At 49.2% G+C, this 18219-nt stretch overlaps 2 protein-coding genes and 1 long non-coding RNA gene across 8 annotated transcripts in view; 1 reads left to right on the top strand and 2 right to left on the bottom strand.

Moving 5' to 3' along the window:
- TUBB2A (tubulin beta 2A class IIa) overlaps positions 1 to 10978 on the top strand; it is a 54157-nt gene extending 43179 nt beyond the window's left edge. The window contains exon 4 of the mRNA XM_040645004.1: positions 9722 to 10978. Coding sequence (XP_040500938.1) covers positions 9722 to 10782 — 1061 coding nt within the window. The 3' untranslated portion in view covers positions 10783 to 10978. The remainder of the gene's footprint in view (positions 1 to 9721) is intronic.
- Positions 4057 to 8288, bottom strand: LOC121106070. Of its 4 annotated transcripts, none has more exons than XR_005838784.1 (3): positions 6437 to 7622; positions 5427 to 6236; positions 4057 to 4368 (listed from the first exon to the last, which is right to left on the bottom strand). It is a non-coding gene; the product is annotated as an uncharacterized LOC121106070 (long non-coding RNA). The 4 variants fall into 4 exon arrangements; XR_005838782.1 differs by having other exon boundaries at positions 4057 to 5629; positions 6109 to 6236; XR_005838783.1 differs by having other exon boundaries at positions 4057 to 5585; positions 6109 to 6236.
- A 514-nt stretch (positions 10979 to 11492) lies between the features above and the next one.
- BPHL (biphenyl hydrolase like) overlaps positions 11493 to 18219 on the bottom strand; it is a 35890-nt gene continuing 29163 nt past the window's right edge. For all 3 annotated transcript variants that reach the window (XM_040645005.1, XM_040645006.1, XM_008692859.2), the window contains one exon: positions 11493 to 11816. In XM_040645005.1, coding sequence (XP_040500939.1) covers positions 11717 to 11816 — 100 coding nt within the window. In that variant the 3' untranslated portion in view covers positions 11493 to 11716. The remainder of the gene's footprint in view (positions 11817 to 18219) is intronic.

Here is an 18219-nt window from a genome sequence, read left to right as displayed (position 1 = left end):
CAGGTGCCCCTTCCACCTTTTCCTCTTTCAACATTCACAGCTCTGTTAAATCCCTCTCAAAGGATGCCTTTCCCAACATATTTGTCTCCACCTTCTTTAATCTCCTTCTTTCTTCTTATAAAAAAAAAATCTAATTATTTCTTTGTATTCAGATGATAATCTATTTTGTAAAATGTTTACACTAATTGTAGTTTATGTTATGATATAAAAGTTCAGCTGCATTTGACTAATTGACATACTATGTTTGGTAGACATGTCATTAAACCCTTATTAATTTTACTATGGCAGTTTTCTTTTCATATACATATTTTGGAGTTTTATCTCCCCCTTAACTCATCTCAACATTTTCTTAGGTCTTGAAAACTAGTATGTGCTATGCTTGTAGTGGTCAAATAGTAAAATGGGTAAAATTGGCCTTGCTGGCTAGGTTAAGAGTGGAACTAACAAATATTCTTTGTAATTATGAAAAGCAAAAGAATATCAGCAGTATGTTACCCAGGCATCACACTCCGAGTGTTCAACAAAATTTGGTACAAATACTAAACTTAACAAACTTAATCTACCACATATTTGAAATGCAGCCTATTACTATTTTTGTACTACATGACAACTAGCATAAAGAATAACTGATTACAAAATACATAATGGGGAAAAGACAGTCTCTTCCATAAATGGCACTGGGAAAACTGTAAAAGAATAAAACTGGACCACGGTCTAATAGCACACACAAAAATAAACTCAAAATGGATTAAAGACCTAAATGTGAGACCTGAAACGAGAAAGAAAGCACAGGCAGCAATTTTCTGATATCAGCTGTAGAAATATTTTTCTTGATACGTTTCCTAAGGCAAGGGATACAAAAGCAAAAATAAACTACTGGGACTACAGCAAATTAAAAAGCTTCTACACAGTGAAAGAAATAACAAAATCAACAGACAACCTACTAAATGGGAGAAGATATTTGCAAATGACCTATCTGATAAGGGGTTAATCTCCACAACATAGAAAGAACTTACAGAACTCAACACCAAAAAACAAACAATCTAATTAAAATATGGACAGAGGACTTGAATAGACATTTTGCCAAAGAAGGCATCCAGATCGCCAACAGACACTTGAAAAGCTCTTCAGCATGACTCAGCATCAGGGAAATACAGATCAAAACCACAATGAGCTATCACCTTACACCTGTCAGGATGGCAAAAAGCAAAAAGACAAGAAATAACAAACGTTGGCAAAGATGTGGAGAAAGAGGAACTGTCGTGCATTACTGGTGGGAATGTAAATTGGTGCCGCCACTATCGAAAACAGTAGGAAAGAGCCTCAAAAAATTAAAAATAGAATTACTATATGATCCAATACGCCACTACTAGGTATTTATCCAAAGAAAATGAAAACACTAATCTTCCCTGTTTATTGCAGAATTATTTGCAATAGCAAATATGGAAGCAACCTCAGGGTCCATAGATAGATGAATTGATAAGAAAGGTGTAGCACGCGTGCACACACACACAACACACGCACACACGCACACACACATATTTCTCAGCCATACACAGGATGAGTTCATGCCATTTGTGACAGCATGGATGGACATAGAGGTTATTATGCTAAATGAAATAGGTCAGACTGAGAAAGACAAACACCACATGATTTCACTCAGATGTGGAATCTAAAAAAAAACAAACATGAATAAACAAACAAAGAAAAAGCAGAATCAGACCTATAAACATCGAGGACAAGCTGATGGTTGCCGGAGGGGGTACAGGGAGTGGGATAGTGGAACACGCAGACATCCGGTAAAAATAAAATAAAACAAAACCGATTACAAATAAGTAATGGTATTTCTGCACAGACAAAGCAAGCATTTCTGGGACTTCGTTGGGAAAAAGGAGGGCAGCACGAATGAGAAAGAGTTTCAGGGTTTCTCTGAAGACTCCCGGCTGCACAATGCAGGAGGCCCCAGCAGACTGAAGTTTTCCACGATTTAAATGAGCTCGATCCAATAAACACTTTTCGAAAAGGTACCTCAATATTATCTTATAGCTTAAAAAAAAGGCACTTCTGATATTGAGTGCATTTCCCCCCTTGGTATTTAATGAGTGGGGGTGGTCGGCTGTTGCTCCCACGGCCAAGGCCGCTCTTGAGCAAGCTGGACAGGCCATGCTGCTGGCGGGCGGAGAGGGGGTGGCTCCCACGTTAGGGGCTCAAACACTGGCGGTGTGGCCGGGCACCGAGAAGGCTCGGAACGCGTTCCGGGAGGGCGAGCAGGCGCTCGCCGCTCCCCACCGGCCACGACTGGAAACCTCTCCCCGCACATGCGCAGCAGAAGGCAGAACTTCTGGGCTCTGCACCACCTCATGGCTTTCTCAGCACCGGGAGGAAAATGCTGACGTCAGCCTTTCCGTAGCTGCCGTTTGCCTTGACAGTGAAACAGAGCTCCGGCTGGAGCTTCCAAGAAAGTGACTCCCACCTTTTGTGCACCCGTATGGCTGCAAGGGAGTCAGCATGGTCGACCTCACCCAGATTCTTGGCAACTCAGAGTTTGGTGTGAAAAAAAGCCTGTATTCAGAAAACAGGTGGTGAGGGAGCCGGAAAGTGGGAAAGCGCTGGGAATTAGGCTGTCTTGGGTTCTACGCCTTCTCCGGGAGCTGGTCCGGTCCTGTGGGGGTGCTCGGGCTCAGAACTTCCTGCAGAGTGTGGCAACACCCACTGACCTGCAGACCCTTAGGGTCTGGGAGGGGGAGACAGCCTTCAGACGGTGCCTCAGCTCACTACCTGCTCAGTTCTCCCGCATGTTTATTTCTACAGTAGTGCGTTTCCTTGCTAAATTCATCTCAGGGATGAAGGGTCAGGATTATAATATGAAGGTGTGTAGAGGATGGGGTACAAAGGAGGGAGCATCACAGAGAAGGTGACATTGGAATTGAGCCCAGATTTATGGAAAGGAGCTCCCCAGAGGGAGGGAGGGAAGGAAGGAAGGAAGGAAGGAAGGAAGGAAGGAAGGAAGGAAAGAGGGAAGGAAGGAAATAGTAATACTAATTATAATAGCTAAGATTAATGTAACACTTACTATGGAACAGGTGGTATTCTAAGTGTTTCCACATATCAATTCATCCAGTCCTTGTAGCTACTCTAGGAGGTTGGTGGTGTTATTACTACCATTTTACAGATGAAACAATGGAGGCACAGAGAGGTCAAGCAACTTCCTCTCGGTCACACAGCTAAGAAGTGTCAGAGTCAGGATTTGCACACACTCCATGGCCTGTGCTCTTAACTCCATCCAGGGAATGTGGGTGTGGGCTGAGTGGGGGGACATTCATTCCAGTTATGTGAACAGCCTTGGCTGTGTGAAGCATTCTGCTTAGAGAATTTGGTATGTTCCAGATGCTCTAGACTATAGAAAAAATGGTAGCAGTTGGGAGAAGGTTACATACGTTTGAGAATTTGTAAGATCGTGATTTAAGTCATAGCATAAGAAAATGCAGTATTTCTTCATTTTTTAATGTCCAAGGCAGATGTAATTGAAATGATGTTAAAAAGGAACAAACAAAAACACCCAAATGACCAGGAAAAGGAAGAAGAAAAGAAGGTAATGCATCAAATATAAACAGTGAAAAAAAGTACATACAGAGAAGAGTAGAAAGACATATTTATGTGCCTTGGTATTTTCTAAAGTTTCTGATTCTATAGTCAGAAAATATGTATATATAAAATAAGTTTTCTTACCATAATAAAATATATGTATATATAATGTGTGTGTATATTATACGCACACACACACACACACATTTGTTGTTTTCAACATTGAAAGGCCCAGATTGATAATTCTAGTAAAAATAACACATACTGGTACATGAAACTTTCCAGAAGGTGGCTGAAAAACATTACCACGTATTACTCCAAATTATTATTCTCTGGTGCAAAAATTTATAAACTGTAACTTGGTGGAGTTGATATTTTCAAAGTAAGTTAAATTGGGGTTTGGACTATTTCTACTTTAGGCAGTCTTTTTAAAAAGGAAGCACTTCAAATGCTTTAAGTAAAATTCCTCCATTTTCAAAAAGAGATGCTTTTATTAAAAGCTTGAAAATGTGTGCGCACAGGGCTACTTTAGAGGAGTTTCACAGGAAAGAAATCGAGGGGCCTTGTCCCCTGGACCGTCTCTGAGGGTACAAACAAATATGCTGTGAGACTGTTCCAGAATAATTCATGCAACTTGATTGGTGGAATGTTTCCTGGGTTTTCATTATTCTACTGAAATTTTCAAAATGTCAGGATCCCCGTGAAATCTCTTTCAACCAGATCACATGCGCCCCGTTAGAGACGCCATCCGCTCACAGCGCTCTCATCATGGACACCCCAGGCCTGCAGACGGGGCTTTCATTAGAATCCTCTCACCCGAGGGCAGGAGAGGAAGAAGGGCAGGCAGAGCGAAGGAGGAGATCCCGAGTCCGACTGTAAAGTGCAGGCAAGGCCCAGCCTTCTACCGGGAATTCACTCCTTTGCTTCCAGTCTGAATTTTGTCAGCATCACCCCAAAGTGCCTTCAGGGCAGGGACGGCTCACACACTTGATGTCAGTGACATCAGGTCCAAAGCAGGAAATGACATGTGGCAGGAGGACGTTGGGGCCCCTCCCCCACCACCCTGCCCAACAGCCAGAAGTGCTGCTCCTTTTGGACAGGAGGGTGTGGGGGGGGGCACCTTTCCCCAAAGCTTGCCAAAAGCCTATTCCAGGGGAGGGGGGGAACCACTGGCCCCATTCCCCACTGTTCGCACCTGCCCGGGGGCTGTGCACCAGAGCATTGCTGTGTGACAGCGTGCCGGAGCTGGCGATGCCCACATGGAGGAGAGTAGGAGCTCAGGGCCGTCGTATGAGTCACCTTAGGCTGGGCAGGCATTGCTTAAAAATCTGCCAGTGTGCCTCTTTGATTATATTCCAACAGACAACAGGGGCGGGTATTGGGGGAGGAGCGAGCAGACGAGGAAGCAGGCCGGCCCAGACTGGGCGGCAGGAGGAGGCAGCCAGGGCAAGGACATCTGCTGCCAGTAATCCACGGCAGCCCTCCTGTGCCCGGCCTGCTGGAATCAATGCTGTCATCGATTTATTGACTGCATGTGTCCTAAACGTCCAGTTCACAGACATTGTCTCCTAGGCTCACAACATAACAAAACCAGAGTTCCAGGTTTCAGATATGCTCACAGAGGCTCACAGAGGGTAGGTGACTTGCTTAAGGACCCAACCAGGACGAAGCAGAGTGGACACCATCCATGAGGGTGATCTTTCCCTTCCACAAGCATGGAAATGCCCACCTGTTAGGGTCCCATGTCCCCCAGTATCATCCCTTCCAGGTCCCATCTTCTGTGCCTACTTGGCCCCAAATTCCCATCTTGAAGGAAACAACGAAGACCAAGAAGCAGTTACCTCCAGAAAATCTTTATGGCGCTGTGTTATCCGTGAAGTTACCCAGAGCAGGGCCATTCTCTGGACGGGAACTAGAAGGCTCCAGCGGCTCATGAACAACCCAAGAAATGGGAGCTGGAGGTAGAGTTGGGGAGAAGGTGGAGGCGAAGCAATCGGAACCTGGAAACAGCATCAGTGGGATGGACTGTGCACTGGGGGCCCAGCTGCATGGGGAGGGGAGAGAGGAGGAGAGAGCCAGGAAATCCATCCCCCCTCCCCCCAGACAGGGCACCAGGCGCCTGACTAGTGCTGAGAGGACCCCAAAGGACTGGCTCCCTCAAGCAGGCGTGATGAAGCCATGACGTTGCCCACCTCTGACAGATGCCCACTATTAACACGGCAAGCAGGCTTCATACTTATAACGACAGCATCACTTTGGGTTTTATGGGGGCATTTTTGTTCCATAAACTTGACCTGCTTTCATATAGAGCTTCTCATTTCCTACTCACAAAGCTGGCTGCAGGGCACCTATAATTATCATCATTTTATAGTTGGAGAGCAGGCCCCAGAGAGGAAAAGGAGTATGTGCGGGAAACAAAAACAGTCCCCAGGTCCCCGTTCACCGAGCCCAATGTTCAGGATCATCTTTGAGAACAATTAAGATTGGGTGTTACCTCACCTTGACCAAGCCTTTAAAACTCACCCGGCCTTTGTCTTTGTGGAAGGGCTCTAGATGCCTTCACTCACTAGCTTTGTAGCTCGTCAGCTCTTTGAGCCTCCTTTTCAGAACAGCAGAACTGGGATAGTAATTATGTGTACTTTAGAGCAGTGCTGTTTAATGGAAATACAATGTGAGTCACATAGGTAAAAAATTTTCCAGTATCACTACTAGTGTAGTAGTTATTTAAAAATGTAAAAAAAAAAAAAAAAAACCAAGTGAAATTAATTTTAAAATATATCCAAAATGTTATTTCGATATGTCATCAATATACAAAATTGGTAATGGAATATTTTACAGCCTTTTAACTTACTGAGTCCGTGCAATCCAGTGACTGTTACACTTAGAGCACATCTCAATTCAGACTACCCACAGTTCAAGCGTTCAGTAGTCACACGTGGCTAGTGGCCTTTGAACGGGACTGTGCAGCTCCCCAAGGTGGCAGCGAGGATTCGGTGACATACTGAATGGAAGGTTCGGGTACATCGGGGCTGATGTGCGGCTGTTACACCCTCTCCGACACACATGTACTCACGCAGAATTTTCCACGCTTAGATGGCCTTTACAAGGACCCAAGAGCCCAAAGCGGACATGACACAAATCCAGCACCTTCCAGACCTCACAAGTAGAAATCTTCCTCACAAGTAGAAGTAAAAGCCGCCCCTCCCCCCATCCTCGCTTTCCTCGAACACCGTTCCCATCTGCTCTCACCGGGGAACCCCCCACTCTTCCCCATCCTGCACCCCTCCCCGCGTTTAGACTGACCGCTGCGAATTCCCACCCGGAATAGAAAGGGAGCGCGGCCCGGAGTCCAGGACCCTGCCCAGAGAGGCAGGCAACCCGAGGAGCAGCCCGCTGACCATTGTAGGCTCCCCGCTCCAGGAGGGTACCGGCTGCCTCTCACCTTCCCCGGAAGGCAAGGACCCTATTTGGAGACAGCCCCTCCCCCTGTTCCAGGACCCAGGTTTCCAGCCCCTCTTGGGCGTCCAGAGTGCAAGGGTGGGTGGGGTTGCGTGTTACTGAAGGAGCCGGTGCAAGGGTGCGGCCGCGTCCGTGGATCAAGCCGACCGCTGCCGCCTGGGCCGGAGGCCCCGACACCGCCCTTGGCGGCCGGACGCGGGGGCCGGGAGCCCTCTCCTGAGCCGACAGGCGCCGACTCGGGCCCCAGCGCCCCCGCACCTCGCACCGCGCCCCAGCTCCCCCTCGCGGTGCCGCAGTCGCCGCGGCACCGCCCCCAGCCCCGCCCGCCATTACGTCATCGCGGGCCAGGCCGGGGAGGGGGCGACTCCCCCAGTATAAAAGGCGGGGCTGGGGGGCGGCGACTGGTCTCTGCTGCGGAGTCCGCCGGTCGCGCCGCGCGCACAGCTCCGAGGGCCAGCGCCACCACCCTCTCCGCAGCCGGCACCATGCGTGAGATCGTGCACATCCAGGCGGGCCAGTGCGGCAACCAGATCGGCGCCAAGGTGGGCGCGCCGCCGTGCAGGGGCCAGGGAGGGGGCGGCAGGCCCCGAGGGTGCTGACCCGGGCCGGGGGTGGCGGGACGCGAGGGTGCGGGCCAGGGCAGGGACTAGGGGGAGGTGGCGGCGGCCCGCCGGCCCCGGTGGCGCATTCTCGGCGGGGCCGCCGGGCGGGGTTAAGGAAGCCACACAACCTGCCACGATGCGCGTGGCGACGCGGTGGTGGGTGCCTTTAATCAAGGCCCTTTGAAATTTCCTCGGACACAGCTCTTCTGCGAGACGTGGTCCGCATTTCCCTGACTCTATTACTGTCTGGAATTCGGGTAGGGAGAGCGGTCATATTAATCCAGTGGCCTCATGTGCAATTTAATTTGTGAATTTTCCTCTATACTTTGAATGAAAAAAATGCAGTGTCATTGGGGTGACATGCTAGAGAGACTTCTTGTTGGGTGTCAAAGACGAGGATGTTAGATAATTTTCCTAATATGAGCACCATAGACATGATGAGACATAATGTCGGAGTCTGGCTTCCTGTCTGCTAGGCAGCAGGTGACGTTCCGGGTCTGTGACTACCGACCGCAGTGGGCGAGGCAGGAGCCAGCCTGGTGCAAGGGTGTGGGCGGGCGCCTGGACAAGGACGTGGTCTCTTTCACAACCGCCATATTACCCACCCCAACCTCCCCGCCCCCTTTCCTGCTGCACATTCACAATGGAGCCTGTGCCCTCACCGTGCCCAGTGGTGATTATTGGAATGTTTTTTGCCCAGTCAACCTTGCTTTGCATACTGTGGCAGACAGAGTGTACCAGGAGCAGACAAATGACAAAGAAATGTTTCTTGCATTCATTTAAATGTCACCTGCTAGAAAGGACACATTATGTGGTTCCTCACGGCTCCTGCATGTTGGCCATGACTAAGCATGCCATTATCTCTCCTCTTCCGAGGCAGAAAAGCACCTCTATTTGCTCACTTTTGTCTCAGATGCTAGAATGTTCTCTAATGATTCAGCTGTGAAAGGCACATAGGGCACAGCCTTGTCTGTGATTCCTTTGCCCGCTGCACGTCTAAGTCCGGCTGTGTTCCCCACAGGTAACAAATACGTACCTCGGGCCATCCTGGTGGATCTGGAGCCGGGCACCATGGACTCCGTCAGGTCTGGGCCATTTGGCCAGATCTTCAGGCCAGACAACTTCGTGTTCGGTATGTAGTCATGACAGTGGCAACCGGCTCAGTGAATTCCCTTCTCAACACTGAGGAAATCACAGTTCTTAGTGTTGGATGCAAAGGTGGAGACTGTGTGTTCACAGAGAGCCCTAGGTCCTGGCCTAATTCCACCTAATCCTGGGGCGGCCCCCTTCTCTGGCCCCTCTCTGGGCAGCTCAAAGAACAGTTGTCAGCCTGTAGAGGGCTCCTACTCCCCCTGCCCCCCGCCACTACAGAGCAGCCAGTGACAGGTGAAGAATACAGAGCAGGGATGAGCCTTCCAGCAGGAATTGACAGGCTGCTGGTGATGTCAGAGGACCAGGGCCAGCAGGTAACCATGTCAGGAAGCCAAAGGCCAAAGGCACAGGTTAGGACCAGAAGTGGGGCCAGTTCTTGGAGACCATCTTCTCTTGGGATCATATTGTACCCTTATTCTTGCCCGTTTATGGTACGTAATGTAAATACTTACACAAGGTTCCTGTTCCTAATTTGAAAACCAGTTGGGTTTCGGGGCGCCTGGGTATCTCAGTGGGTTAAGCATCTGCCTTCAGCTTGGGTCATGATCCCAGGGTTCCAGGATGAGTGTCCGAGTTGGGCTCCCTGCTCAGCAGGGGAGTCTGCTTCTCCCTCTTCCTCTGCCACTACTTGTGCTCTCTCTCTCTCGCTTACTCTCTTCCTCAAATAAAACGAACAAACAAAAACCATTTGGGTTTTGTTAACCCATCTTCTTGATCAATTAATAACTACATCTGAACTGAACTTGCTTTTTAGCCTATTATGATGTCCAGTGTTTTTGAGGATCATTGACGTACAGAACAATTTCCATAGGTAAACAGAGTAAAAGAGAAGAATCTGTCACTCAAGATTAGTCTATAGTCAAATGACACAATTCAGAATTCCTAATGTTTTAGTGTCTAAGAATCTCCTTTCCCTCTGGCAGGCCAGAGTGGTGCAGGAAACAACTGGGCAAAGGGCCACTACACTGAGGGAGCCGAACTGGTGGACTCAGTCCTGGACGTGGTGAGGAAGGAGTCAGAAAGCTGTGACTGTCTGCAGGGCTTCCAGCTGACCCACTCGCTGGGGGGCGGCACGGGGTCCGGCATGGGCACGCTGCTCATCAGCAAGATCCGGGAGGAGTACCCAGACCGCATCATGAACACCTTCAGCGTCATGCCCTCGCCCAAGGTGTCCGACACGGTGGTCGAGCCCTACAACGCCACCCTGTCCGTGCACCAGCTGGTGGAGAACACGGACGAAACCTATTCCATCGACAACGAAGCCCTGTACGACATCTGCTTCCGCACCCTGAAACTGACCACCCCCACGTACGGAGACCTCAACCACCTGGTGTCGGCCACCATGAGCGGCGTCACCACCTGCCTGCGCTTCCCGGGCCAGCTGAACGCCGACCTGCGCAAGCTGGCCGTGAACATGGTGCCCTTCCCGCGCCTGCACTTCTTCATGCCCGGCTTCGCGCCGCTCACCAGCCGCGGCAGCCAGCAGTACCGCGCGCTCACGGTGCCCGAGCTCACGCAGCAGATGTTCGACTCCAAGAACATGATGGCCGCCTGCGACCCGCGCCACGGCCGCTACCTGACGGTGGCCGCCATCTTCCGCGGCCGCATGTCCATGAAGGAGGTGGACGAGCAGATGCTGAACGTGCAGAACAAGAACAGCAGCTACTTCGTCGAGTGGATCCCCAACAACGTGAAGACGGCCGTGTGCGACATCCCGCCGCGCGGCCTCAAGATGTCGGCCACCTTCATCGGCAACAGCACGGCCATCCAGGAGCTGTTCAAGCGCATCTCGGAGCAGTTCACCGCCATGTTCCGGCGCAAGGCCTTCCTGCACTGGTACACGGGCGAGGGCATGGATGAGATGGAGTTCACCGAGGCCGAGAGCAACATGAACGACCTGGTGTCCGAGTACCAGCAGTACCAGGACGCCACGGCCGACGAACAGGGGGAGTTCGAGGAGGAGGAGGGCGAGGATGAGGCTTAAGAACTTCTCAGATAAATCGTGCATCTTTAGTGAACTTCTGTTGTCCTCAATCAAGCATGGTCTTTCTATTTGTATACTATGGTGCTCCGTTTTGCCTCTGTCAGAAATTCACACTGTTGATGTAATAATGTGGAACTCCTAAAAATTACAGTATTGTCTAAGATATCTATACTAATAAAAAAGCATGTGTCCAAAACTTTGTGGTCTCTTTAGTTGCATTTCAGGCAATATTTATTCTTTCACTGAATGCTTCTTAAATATGTTTCTGCGTTTAGTGACTTTAACAAACTAGGATTTCTGTTTTAATGTGTTTAATAGCCTTTCTGCTCTTTTAGTGAAGACAGATAAAAAGAAAATTTTTTTCATCTTCACTGGCCCAAAGTATTAAAGTAAATGACTCCAGGAAGCGTGTGGAGTGAATAGAGATTTAAGGACAGAGCAAACCTTCCCACCTTATTTGGCGTAGTTCCAGCAACCCTGGTGAAAACGCAGTATCAAGGGCCCTAGGCAAGGACTTGCTTCTATTTCTCTACTTGGAACAATGTGATAAATTCAAGTAAAAAGGCCCGTGAAAGCTTATACCTCTCGGATAAAAGGGAGAGTATAAGTCAAGATTCCAGGTATTCTGAAATCACAGTCATAAATACTCCAAATGCTTCATCTAAGATTCACTGGAGAGAAAGTAAATCAGAATCAGAATTCATTTTTTAAGTCAATGGTAGAAATTCTTTAATGTTAAAAAAATCAGCTTTAAATCTTATAGCACTTAGAGCTAGAAGACATTTTAATATGTCATTATTTCTATTTGGCCAGGAGCCGTTTGCAGGGAGGAGCAGAAAGCATGGGAAGGAGGGGAGCTGAGGAGTGACAGCAGTGTTTCAAAGGCAGCAACAGGCTCAAGCCCCACAGTCAGGAATCTCCAGGTCCCTGCTGTTCAGGGGGATTTCTCCAGTAGGAAGTCTTCTGCTAACTTATTGAATTCATTTGCAAAACGTAGATGCAGGTTGTGCTTGCCTTCTGGCATCACATGCAACCTAAAAAAAAAAAAGTTTATGATTAATGGCACACCATTTAAAACTCTTACCATTCCTAACATTTCATGAAAATCTGAAGCGAAAACCTGCCCCATCCTTTTTTTTTCCCCTGATGACTACTGGGGAAGAAATGTAAGGTATGTAATATAAACCTTCCCTGAATATAGACTAAGGGTGAGAGCTTCCTGGGACGGTTACAACCCACCGGGGGGTTGACTTAACAGAGCACACACACTGTATTTGGAATTTGGAACTGTATCATGTAACAAATGGTTTGACTTTAAAGCTGATTAAGAGTGGGGGATGTGAGTTGGTCATTACCTAGGGGAAAAAAACAACCCATTTTAACAAGGTTGATTTTAAGAGAGAAGGTTGGAAAGCCAAGAAAAATACGAAATGTCTAGAATCCACTGGATTGGAACAGGTGAGCTTCCTGGAGTATTCTAGAGGGAAAGCCCAAATCAGAAATCACAGCCCCCAGCATCCTGTCATTTAAGGCTCAAAATCACCCTGTCGTTTTTGGAGGATTGAAGAAGTGTGACTAGAAGCCAGCAGACAAAGGACAAGTAAGTGCTCCCGGGGACCAGGAGGGCAGCTGGAGCTGCCTCAGCAACCCTTTGTTCTGCAGCTGTCACAACATGTCTTGTGGCAAACCTCACTCTGCTCATAAGACTTTATAAGCTTTTGGTCAAATGTGGCTGGTTTGCAATTTCTTGAATATAGGCAGTCTTCTTTGAGCTCTACATTTTATGTATTGGCTATAAAAGTGCAGAAATAATACAAGTGTTAAAGCTTCTAGGATCTAGGCCCAAGTTCAAGCTGTTTCGTCTATAATAACAATTGGACATTAAAAGGATCCTATTGGGGGCAAAATGCCAGTTACTACACTGCCTAATTCTCTGACCTTTCAACAACTGGGGGTTGAGAGCTCTAAAAACTTCAGGGAGGATTTGTAGGGAAAAGGAGCTGGGGAATAGAGCTGTCCTTGGACAATGTCGGGCCCCCTGAAACTCAACCACGTGGGGTGTGGGGTAGGGGGACCTAGATACACATGATAATCTACTTGAAAGAAGGATATATTGTTGGCATCTTTCTGAGGCCCTTGGGAAAGCTAATAATGCCATTAATAATAGCCAGCACGCTCCAAATTCACTTTTAATGCTGTTCAGAAACAAAAGGATCAGCAGCACCAACCCCAAAGATTAGGACCCTCGTTGCCCCACACCAGGAGCAGGGCTTGCAGGGATGCTCAGGGCCTCCATTTTTAGAAGGCAGAAAATAAGCAACTGCCAAGGAGACTGAGAGGTCACAGACGGACATGTCTAGGCTAAACTGCATCCCCTAATGTGTGCTAAGCTGAACTCTGAGGCAGAGGGACCCTGATCTGCCGAAGTTGGACGTCCTCTCGGTGGGTAGCCACACTGGTTATCACAGGCCCTACCCCATTTCTACAATTTGCTCAGATTCCCAACAAGGAAGGAGAGACACCAGTTGTGCTGCTTTTCTTTTTAGCCTCAGTCTATCTGCACTATTCCTATGGTCATCTCTAGGTCTTAGGGAAATAAAAACTAGGTCCCCTTCATTAAAAATATGGGAAGCCTGTTTTCAGGCATCTACATTCAGAACTGCACTGGACTGTGGATGGATGGATGGATGGATGGACGGATGGATGGATGGATGGATGGATGGGGCTATAAAGAAAATTGCTTGATACGTTTTAGGGGTCATTTCAAGGTCCTTAGTATATCCTTATCCTTGAGGTCTGACACCGGATTCGCTATACTTAACCTATCATGTGTTCCTCTTTGGGAACAGCCCCTTGGACAAGCATAAACACATAGCTGTCAGGGCAACGGAGCAAAGTACTGCTGATGTAGATTCTTACCCAAATAACAAAAGGAACTCATCACATGCTCCATGGAGGGTGGTTTTCAAACAATCACGTTTTCCAGGAAAATCAGTAGCAAGTCCCCCAACGTCAGACACATGATGCTACTGGAAATGCAGGGGCCTCTGAGGGGGCAAATACAAACTCCTATTTCCCGGGGCAGGTTCCTGCCTGCATATGGCATCTTCAGAAAAAGATCTGATTCTAGATCTTTCGAGGAGCTAAAATGTGTCTGATCCCACCATGTAAATTTAGTGGTCACCTGACCTCTGCTTGGGAAGAGTCCTTCTCGGATGCTCCTTACAGATGAGGTGGCCAAGGACAAACATGCTGCCCCCACCATACTACCTTTCCTTCCTCAGTCTAACCCTCGACAGCTTTCAGATTAAGCTGTGAGGGCTACAGACAGAAGCAGACCATAAGTAACGTGCCGTAGCATTTTGTCTTTCACTCTGGATGTGATAAAATTCTAGTGACATATGAACCTGTAAAGTTGCTAGTCAAGTCTGCGAGCATTTTTGTTTTAATTGAAAACCAAAGTAGGCTGCTCGTTCTTTGTACCTGGATCTCCTCCACAATGACAACTGGACAGCCATGTGGCCAACAGGAAGGCCTGGTCACTTTCAGGCATTCCTTCCAAGGCCATCCAGACCCGGCTGCCAACAACATCACCTTTTAATTCTTTATTCTCCAGGTACCTGGGTGGCTCGGTTCGTTAAGTGTCCGACTCTTGATTTTGGCTCAGCTCATGATCTCAGGGTTGTGAGATCGAGCCCTGCATTGGGCTTGACACTGGGCATGGAGCCTGCTAGGAATCTTCTTTCTCCTTTTTCCCTCTGCCCCTTCCCCCACAAGTCATACTCTTTCTAAATACATACATACATACATACATAATCTTCATTCTCTGCTCCTTTCAGAAAGCCCATCTAAGGAAAGGGTAATAATAGGTAGCCCACAATCCCCTTCAAGTTGGTAAAATAGGGGTGTAGAGCATGGCCTCCAAGCCTGCGTCCTCTCCAGCAGGCTCTCCCGCTCAGCCCGAGAGCCGAGCAGATGTTTGGGAAAGGGAAGTAGACTTCCTAGAAGTTCCTTCTCTCAAATGCAAGCACGTCTCAAGCATTAGAAAGAAACCAAACTGCCTCAGCGGGGGCTTTTCCAGTAACGCCACAGCTAGGAAGGGACCCCCTCTGGGCTGTCCGCCCCTGCCAGATGGACACCTTTAATTCTTGTGTGTGGAGAAGCAAGCCTTGCCAAACCTGCGGGACTACAGGGCCAAGCTGCGGCCTTCTGCCTGCACTGAGAGCTCTGAGTCACCGCTGAATGTAACTGGAGGTGATACCACAGGGTGAAGGGCATGGGCTAGATGCAGTCAATCAACGTGGGGTCCATGCGGGCAAGTCAGTTCATCTCCCAAAGTCACACTTTCTCATCTGGAAACAGGGGACAAGTAGCAGCGCCTATCCCACAGGATTATTCCGAAGACAGAACGAGACAACGCACCTAAGGCCCATCGGATGCGATCTCTGGGCACACAGTGAACAATCAATGTTGTGTACTATCTTATTCTGTTTGAGTTACACTTGATAATATGCAGAAGTCCTCCCAATGGTTCTAACTAGGGGCAGCATCATTAATGAAATGATCGGACTTGGGAGCATAATTTATTGACGTTTGGCTAACATAATCCACTCCAAGTGGAAGATTGTCAGGAGAGATTTTACAAAATGTAAGGTAAGGTTTGTCTAGAAAGGACGAGACGCCACTCTCTCTCAAATACAAAGGACTCGGCTTTGCAAGGACGAGGCTATCCTGTTTGGTGTTCGTCCTGTAAGCTGACTGTAAGCGGGGGTCTTGAGCTGACTGCTTTCCCTTCGACCACAGCAGCAAGCAGCCTGCGATGCGGAACTAGAAGCAGTAACTGGGAGGAGGAAGGGATGGGGAGAGGTAGAGAAAAAGGCACCTGGGCCAATTAGGAGAGGGGAAGGGAGATCTTCCCTCCCCCATCCCAAGGCTGGAGTTGGTCTAGAAATGGAAGCCATGGCAGCCATCCCTCCTGCACTGTCTACCTGCCCCCAGTAACCTGACTCACTCTACCACAGAGCTGAAAACAATCCTTGGCAGCAGTATGAACCTTTGTCACCTAGGTCAATTCATTTCAGCTCCTCCGGGCCTGCACTGGAGGCCTGGGGCCATCTTACCTCTGGTGGCCAGACTTGAGGAGCCTGCGAAGCTGCAGAGAGGGGTCCTTCCTCCCTTCCATGAGTCAGACAGAGAACTCCTGGCACGCGGCCCACTGCCCAGACAGCCTAATCACATGTACCCTGACTAACAGCCCACTGGAACACCCTCCAGTGAACCTACCATAGGCCAAGACCTCTGTGGAGAATAGCCCATCCCTGTGCCCTCCCCGCTGTGATGGCTGGTTTTGTGCATAAACCTGACTGAGCCATGGATGCCCAGGTATTTGTTCAAACATTGTTCTGGGCATTTCTGTGGGGCCGTTTTTTGGATGAGATTAACATTCAAATCATTATAATTCAGTGAGGCAGACTGTACTCCCTGATATAGGTGGGCCATATCCAATCAGTTGAAGGCCTGAATAGCACAAAAAGGCTGACCCTCCCTCAGGAGGTAAGAGGGAATTCCTCCTGCCTGACTGCCTTCAAACTGGGACATCAGCTTTTTCTTGCCTTTGGACTCACACTGAAACACTGGCTCTTGCTGGTTCTCAGGCCTTCAGTCACGCTGCAACCACACCATCAGCTCGCTTGGGTCTCTAACTTGCTAATGTTCCAGCTTGCCCACTGAAGATCTCAGACCTCTCAGCCTCCATAATTGCATGAGCCAATTCCTTATTTCGTAAAATAAATCAACCTCTGCGTCCATGTGTGCCTGTTGTGTGAATCCTATTGGTTCTGTTTCTCTGGAGAACCCTAATACCCCACACACCTATCCTGACAATGGTCTGGAAGTTGGGTCAGAGGGCAGCTTGCCATTGACCTCCTATCAAGCAACACCCTGGCTGCCGCCAGGGACCCCTGATCACCTGCACTCACCCCAGCATTCCAGCCACAGAAGTGGCAGCTACCGTGTACTGAGCTCTTAATAAATCTTAAATGTACACATGCTTCCTCTCTTAATTCCTCAAAAAAATATTCTGCAATGATAGTTATCATCCCCATCTTACATACAAGGGAACAGAAGTACAGAAGTACATGCACGCTGCAGACGGGCACTGGGGACAGTGCCAGCGCTCAAACCCGGGGCCGTCGGAGTCCCTGCCCGTGCTCTCAACCACCGCCGTGAATGCTGCTCAGGACCCCAACGTACCAGTCCTGCTCTCCCGGCAAGACCCCATTTCCCAGCGCTCCCCGTTAGTTCACACTGAACCCTTGGTGCCACGTCCTTGCACACATGGACTTCACCCCTCATTCTTTCCCACCTGATCTGGCTCTCTGGCCCGGATCCCAGGGCACGCAGCTGGACTCCGCACCACACTTTTTGGGACTGAGTCACCGGTCAATGGCCCCTGTGTGCCTCTCGTGTTCTCTTTCTTTCAAAGTGTACTAAGCACTTTAAAATGCACTAGACCACATCCTGGGACCGGTGTCGACATGCTCAACAGGAGGGAGATTAAATTCATATGCTCACAACTGTTAAAAAGGACCATGCAGTCTCAAAACAATGTGTAACTGGAGGAGGAGGATACGTTTGAGCTGCTACCGCAGGGATGAATACACTTGGCCAGGCAACGGGAGGGGTGGAGGGGAGGGCGGGGGGGGAGGGACTCCAGGCACGGGGCTGGGCATCTGCAGCTGGCTCTGGAGCCCGGGTCCTGGTCTCCGCTGGTCCTCCCACTCCTGAGATCCGAGCACCTCCACACAAACATGGCTCATGCATGGAACTGCATGTCCCAGAAATCCATATGTTGAAGTCCTAACCCCCAGCACCTCCGAGTGGGACCTTATTGGGATATAAGATCTTTACAGAGGTGATTAATGAGATCGTATGGGTGGGACCTAATCCCATGTGACTGGTGTCCTTATAAGAATAAGAAGAGGACTATTTATAAGCCAAGGAAAGAAGCCTAAGAAGAAATCAACTCTGCCGATAGCTCGATCTCAGACTTCTAGCCTCCAGCACGGCGGGAACACGTTTCTACTGTGAAAGCCGCCCAGCATGTGATATTTGTTACCGTAGCGCTGGCTGACCCGTGCACACAGTGAGCACACACGGCTCCATCGGCTGTGAAGTCACATCTTCTTCTGAGACTTGTCCACCGCAACCCCAAAAGGTCTCACGGGCGTCAACCTCTGCTCAACGCAAATGCTCTGAAAGCGAGCGGGGGCCGGCCCTGAGGGTGACGGCCAAGAAGCCGCCCGCGAGCCAAGGAGGTGCTGAGCAGCGTCAGGGCTTTGCGGTGGAGGACGGAGGCCTGGATGAGCAGAGGACGCACGGGGGCTGGGGCAGGACGAGGAGAATCAAAGGGGCAGTTATGCACACCCCCCCCCCCCG

The sequence above is a fragment of the Ursus maritimus genome, unplaced genomic scaffold, assembly GCF_017311325.1.
Source record: "Ursus maritimus isolate PB19 unplaced genomic scaffold, ASM1731132v1 scaffold_30, whole genome shotgun sequence".
In the NCBI taxonomy this organism is placed as follows: domain Eukaryota; kingdom Metazoa; phylum Chordata; class Mammalia; order Carnivora; family Ursidae; genus Ursus; species Ursus maritimus.
This window is presented reverse-complemented; position numbering and strand designations above follow the sequence as displayed.